The sequence below is a fragment of the Macadamia integrifolia genome, chromosome 3 (genome assembly GCF_013358625.1).
Source record: "Macadamia integrifolia cultivar HAES 741 chromosome 3, SCU_Mint_v3, whole genome shotgun sequence".
Lineage (NCBI taxonomy): Eukaryota > Viridiplantae > Streptophyta > Magnoliopsida > Proteales > Proteaceae > Macadamia > Macadamia integrifolia.
The window spans coordinates 18,057,399-18,063,795 of record NC_056559.1 but is presented as its reverse complement, the minus strand read 5'-3'; the positions used below and the strand labels follow the sequence as shown (position 1 = coordinate 18,063,795).

Genomic DNA, 6,397 nt, shown 5'->3' with positions numbered 1-6,397 from the left:
TTTTCTTTCCTTTTCTATCAAACATAGCTTTAGGCTTCACCTTCATAGGAGATTCCTTCACCGGAGATTGATTTGGATAACTCTGATTCCCAACGGCTCCCATTTGAAATATAAGTTTTATTTTAGAATATTCAAATTGAAGATGAACAAGGGTAGAATAGCATTTTACATCTCACAACTAACAGGAGTGGGTGTAATTTCTCATAACTCAGGAGGAGGCAATAGTCAAGCCAATAGGATCCTCTATCACCGATAGGGCTTGTAATGCAGATCCAAGGTTTGAAGACACCTTAGGCTGCGTGTCTAACGCTGCCTTGTAGCCTGCTACAAACGAGCCCACGGGAGAGCTATGTAATTATAATTAATTTCTTAATGAAAATCAAGCAAACATTAGAAAAGTATAAATTACCTCAAGCCTCGAGAGCCAGAAGCCACCTTAAAGACTTAAACCTCCTGTTACTGCGCGGTGGTAGCAGAAGAAGAAGAAGCAGCAGCAGCAGCAGCAGCAGCAGCAGCAGCAGCAGCAGAAAGGAAGAAGTAGAGGCAATGGGAAAGATCTCTCCATCACTCCGTACTTCATTTCCCGTTACCGGCCTCCTGAAAAACCCAACCTCCTCTCCGACTCCGTCTGTTCCTCTGCCCCGCCATGTTCCCTCCTCCTCTAAGAAACCCCCCTCCAAAAAGAAACAACCCAAAACCGATAGGACCCCTGATTCCAATTCCATGATGGCATTCAAATCCCCAAGTCTCTCCGACGCTAAGAAGACCTTCAATTCCATCCTCTCCACTTCCCCTGCGCAGCAACTCGATCCCCGTTTTCACAATGCACTCCTCCAGTCCTTCTCCTTGGTTTCTTCCACCCCTCAAGATTCCCTCTCCTTCCTGGACTACATGACCAAAACCCACCCCTCTTTCATCCCTAATCGCTACACCTACCACATCCTTCTCTCCCATTCTTGCAAGTCTCCCTCCGATTCTAACCTCTCCTCTCTCCGCAAAACCCTCGATCTCATGACCCACGACGGCTTTCCTCCCGACCAGAGCTCAGTCGACCTCGTTGTTCGTTCTCTCTGCTCTGTCGGTCGCGAAGACCTCGCTGTCGAAATGGTCAAGGAATTCTCGCTCAAACACTCTCCACCCGATTCCTTCACCTACAATTTCTTCATTCGGCATCTCTCCAAGACCAGGGTTTTAAGTAGCGTTTACTCTCTCATCGAAGATTTGCAGAATTCGGTCAACTTGAAGCCTGACCTTGTCACTTACACTATCTTGATTGATTCAGTTTGTAGAAGTAAGAATCTTCGCGAGGCTACTCGGCTGCTTGGAGTCCTGCGTGAGTCTGGGTTTAAGCCCGATTGTTTCCTTTATAACACCATTATGAAAGGTTACTGTATATTGGATAGCGGAAGTGAGGTGATTGGGGTTTATAAGAAGATGATGGAGGATGGGGTCGAACCTGATCTTGTCACATATAATACCTTGATTTATGGATTGTCCAAGGCTGGCAGAGTGAACGAATCTCGAAAATTTCTCCGTGTAATGGCAGAAATGGGGCATTTCCCTGATGCAATTACCTACACGTCTCTCATGAACGGAATGTGTAGGAAAGGGGACGCATTGGGAGCACTCGAGCTATTGGAAGAGATGGAACAGAAGGGTTGCAGTCCTAATTCTTGCACTTATAATACGTTACTTCATGGTTTGGGTAAATCGCGGTTTTTGGATAAAGGTGTGGAGCTGTACGAGATGATGAAGTCGAGTGGGATGAAGCTGGAGACAGCTTCTTATGCTACGTTTGTGAGGGCATTGTGTAGGGCTGACAGAATTGCAGAGGCTTATGGAGTTTTTGATTATGCGGTGGAGAGTAAGAGCTTGACAGATGTTGCGGCATACTCCGCACTGGAGAGTTCCCTTAAGTGGCTAAAGAAAACCAGGGGACAAGTATGTTATTCTTGGCTGGATTATATCTTTGTTTTCCAAATGCCACGCTGCATCAAACTCCTTTCTTATTTATGGGCGTTTTCTCTGCCTTTTCTTTTATCCACCTCATTATATGTCTGATTTTAATGACTCATGATTTGAGCAGACTGTTGTGACTGTAGTGAGTTGATTCTAATGCATGGGTTAGGGTTCCCCACTGCCCTCCACCCTCCACCCTCCACCCTCCACCCTCCACCCTCCACCCTCTACCCTTTATTATTTTGAAGGTCACATATATTTAAACCATTGATTTTCATCCTTCAAACTTATCTAATATGTAAGATTGAGAATGTGGATTTTGAACTTTGTGTACTTTATCTTGCTGCTTAGGTCTTTTGCTGTTCCATATCACTGTGAAGCTGATCTTTTTTGTTCTATTTCACTGTTGTAGTAATTAGTATCTTTTCTTTGTTGGTGATCCCTTTTTGTTCTATTTCACTGTTGTAGTAATTAGTATCTTTTCTTTGTTGGTGATCCTCTTGTTTGTCAAACGTGTGAACTATTAATGCAAGACCAGATCTGCAATAGTAAACTAGACCCAATCTCATAACTGGATCTCAAGATAACAGCCAAATCACTCAAAGTCATTAAAAATTTGACCTTCTCAGATGAAGGTCAAAATTCAATAATCAATCACACACAATGAGGATAGATACCCCATAAAAGATAGAGAGAGTTAATGGTCAGTTTGAGAGTAACTAAAATCTGAAAAAAAAAAAAAATCCAGAATCAAATCAGGAAGTTAGATCCTCTCACCACTTAAGTCGAATTTCACCCTTGATTGACACAACTAATCCCCAAAATCTGAGGTCAAGGCTCTCGTTGGTATATTTACATTTTAGTGTGAATCCTATTTATGAAAAATCATTTGCAATAATAATTTGTGGATCATAAATAAATGCCATTTGGTACTGTTGAATTGGGGAATTGAGCTTATGTCTCACAGAGACTAGCCCTCTTTATTTATAATAGAGAGAAAGTAATATTCTAGAGAATGTAACAGTAATATTCTAGAGAATATTATATGACCATAAAGCATAACCCTAATGGACTTAAGGACCTGTTTGGTAGAACTCTAGAATACCCATAAACCCATTATTACAATTTACAACACTCCCCCTTAAGTTGGTGCATACATATTGAACATGACCAACTTGCTAACAATATGACTAAACAACTTACTACTGAGACTCTTAGTAAAGATATCAGCTAACTGAGCCTCAAAAGGTACAAATGGAATACATATGATGCACCGCTCCAACTTCTATTTGATGAAGTGACAGTCAATCTCTACATGCTTCGTGCGGTCATGCTGAACTAGATTGTGAGCTTTGCTGATCGCGAACTTATTGTCACAATATATTCGCATTTGTAAACTGATAGACACAAATCCTGAAGAAGACGCTGAAGCCATATTAGTTCACAAATACCTTGAGCCATGGCTCAAAACTCATCTTTAGCACTAGATCTCGCAACCACTGCTTGCTTCTTGCTTTGCCATGTTACAAGATTATCTCCTACCATGGTACAATATCCAGAAGTAGATCTCCGATCATCAAGACGTCCAGCCCAATCGGCATCAGTGAATGCCACCACATGCAAATGGTAATGAGGAGAGAATAAGACACCTAGTCCAGGTGCTAACTTCAAGTATCTCATGATGCGATATGCAGCCTCCAAGTGAGTGGAGTGTGGATCATGCATATAATGCTCACTAGGCTAACTGCAAATGCAATGTCAGGGTGAGTATGAGATAGGTAAATGAGACAACCGACTAGCCTCTGATAGTTGCCCTTGTCCACTGGTTCTCCATCTCTCTCCTTAAGGTGAGAATTAGGCTGTAATGGAGTATCAACAGCCTTGCATCCAATTAACCCTGTTTCAGAGGGAAGGTTAAGAGTATACTTTCCCTGAGACAGAAAGATACCTTGAGCAAATAGGCTAATTCAATACCCAAAAATATCTAAACTTACGCAAGTCCTTGATCTCGAACTCAGTTCCCAAGTAAGCTTTGAGATGAGCAATCTCACATATGTCATTGCCAATATTCACTATGTCATCCACATATACTATAAGAATAGTAATGTGCTCCCTTGACTTCTTGATGAACAGAGTATGATCAGCATTACTCTATCTGTAACCTATGGCTATCATTGCCCTGTGGAATCGTCCAAACCAAGCTCGTGGGGACTGATTCAACTCGTATAATGCCCGATTTAACTTGCACACCTTGCCTTGAGTTTGCTGAGTGGAGAAACCATTAGGCACATCCATATATATACCTAATCTTCCAACTCACCATGAAGAAAGGCATTCTTCGCATCGAGTTGTTGTAGATCCCAGCCACAGTTGACAGCACATGATATGATGACCCTCACAGTGTTTATTTTGGCCACTTGTGCAAAAGTTTCCTGATGATCTATGCCATATGTCTGAGTGAACCCTCTTGTAACCAGTCTAGCCTTATAGCTATCTACAGAGCCATCTGCAGATTGTTTCACAGTGAAGATCCATTTGCAGCTAACTTTTTTCTTCCCTGATGGAAGTTGAGCAAGCTTCCTATGTTTTATTCTGCTCAAGTGCCCTCATTTCCTCATGCATTGCTTCTTTCCACTTTGGATCAGCAAGAGTTTCATGCCAGTTATAGGAATAGAAATATATGGCAAGGAGGAAATAGAGGAATAGAAAGAAGGAGACAAACGCTTATAAGAGACAACATTAGAAATAGGATGTTTAGTACATTCCCGTTGAGGTTTACGAACAGCTATAGGTAAATCAAGGGATGGATCAGTAGGAAGGGACTTACCAGCACTAGGACTTGGTTCTGGAGCATACGATTGGCTTGGTGCAGTGATGGTAGGATGGGGTTGCTTACGACGACGACGCTCAAACACCTGAGTGGATCTGGTCAGCTGTTCTCCCTTAGCTGGAATAGTTGGTTCCCCTTGGCGGAAATAGACTCTGGTCCCCCCGGGTAGAAATAGGCTCTAGCTATTTCTGACTTGTGACTCCTTCCAAGTACCCATCATCTACGTTGTCCACTTCCAATGGAGTAATCAGTGGTACATCTTTCACTCTAGGGAACTTCCCCTGAAGAGGTGCAGGATAGTAGATAGCGGATTCATGGAACACCACATCCATGGTCAGATAATACTTCCTCGTGGGAGGATGATAACATCGGTATCCCTTCTGAGTGGGAGAGTACCCAAGAAAGATGCAGCGAAGACCCTTAGGATCAAATTTCCCATGTTGCTGATGATTTATTGCAAAGGCGACACATCCAAACACTTTGGGAGGTACAACAAAGGAAATAGAACCCGTGAGGACCTCAACAGGAAAACGAGTTCCCAATACCCGAGATGGCAGGCGATTTATCAAATTAGATGCAGATAACACTGTAGCACTCCAATATTGTGGTGGAGCATGTGTCTCAAACATCAGGCACCGAGCCATCTCCAATAGATGGCGATTCTTCCTCTCTGCAACTCCATTCTGAGCAGCCGTGTCCACAAAACTTGTTTAATGTATAAGGCTCTAGTCAGCTAAATACACATGAGATTCTCCATCAATGTACTCAGTGCCATTGTCAGTCCGGAGTATCTGAACCTTAGCATCAAATTGAGTCTGAACCATCTTATGAAACTGTTTAAAACACGAAAAGACATCGCTCTTCTGACGTAGTAGATACACCCAAGTAGTACGACTAAAGCAGTCAATTAATGTCACGAACCATCGTTGTCCAGTAATAGAGACATGACGGGATGGTCCCCACACATCAGAATGGATCATTGCAAATGGAATTAACCATCTATTATCAGAAATAGGATGAATAGATCTAGTTTGCTTGGATAAAACACAAGCATCACAAAAGAAATTTTTTGGATTACGCTTGTGAAATAAATCAGGAAATGACTCGGCTAAAATTCCTAATGGTGATGCAGATGCGGCTACCTTTACCTGGTTGGACCAGCATGACCGGCTTTGGAAGTCAAGAGCCAAGAAGAACCGGTCCAACCCAGGGTTTTGGTCCAACAAGGGTTGGAAATAGAATTAGTAGTTTACTTAGTATTTTATTTCATGTTTTTACTTTCCAGACTTGACTGGAGGAGTAGGATTTATTTTCTTGCTTTAGTTTCCTTTTATTGGTTGTTCCCTAGTTTAGGCTAATTTCCATTTCAGTTAAGCTTCTCATTCTATGTCTCTACTTTCTTATATATTGACTATAACTGATGGACAAGGGGAGTGATTTTGAATTATTGAATGAAGGTGTTGAGTTTGTGCACTAGTGAAGTGTGTGATTCCCCTCTTTCCCCCTCTCTACTCTGATTTCCCCTTTCTTCCCTAAGGTTCTCCATCAACTTGGTATCAGAGCCGAAGATCCCATTCCCCCTCTTCCTTCCATCATCTTCTTCCCTTC

At 42.3% G+C, this 6,397-nt stretch overlaps 1 protein-coding gene across 2 annotated transcripts in view; it reads left to right on the top strand.

Moving 5' to 3' along the window:
* The first annotated feature begins 399 nt into the window (after nt 1-399).
* Nucleotides 400-6,397, top strand: part of LOC122074917 (pentatricopeptide repeat-containing protein At2g17670) — a 21,697-nt gene continuing 15,699 nt past the window's right edge. Inside the window, exons 1-2 of one of the 2 annotated variants that reach the window (XM_042639916.1) lie at nt 400-483; nt 514-1,941. In XM_042639916.1, the coding sequence (XP_042495850.1) occupies nt 547-1,941 (1,395 nt within the window). In that variant the 5' untranslated portion in view covers nt 400-483; nt 514-546. Of the gene's footprint in view, nt 1,942-6,397 lie in introns of both variants that reach the window. The other variant, XM_042639915.1, reaches the window with a different exon arrangement.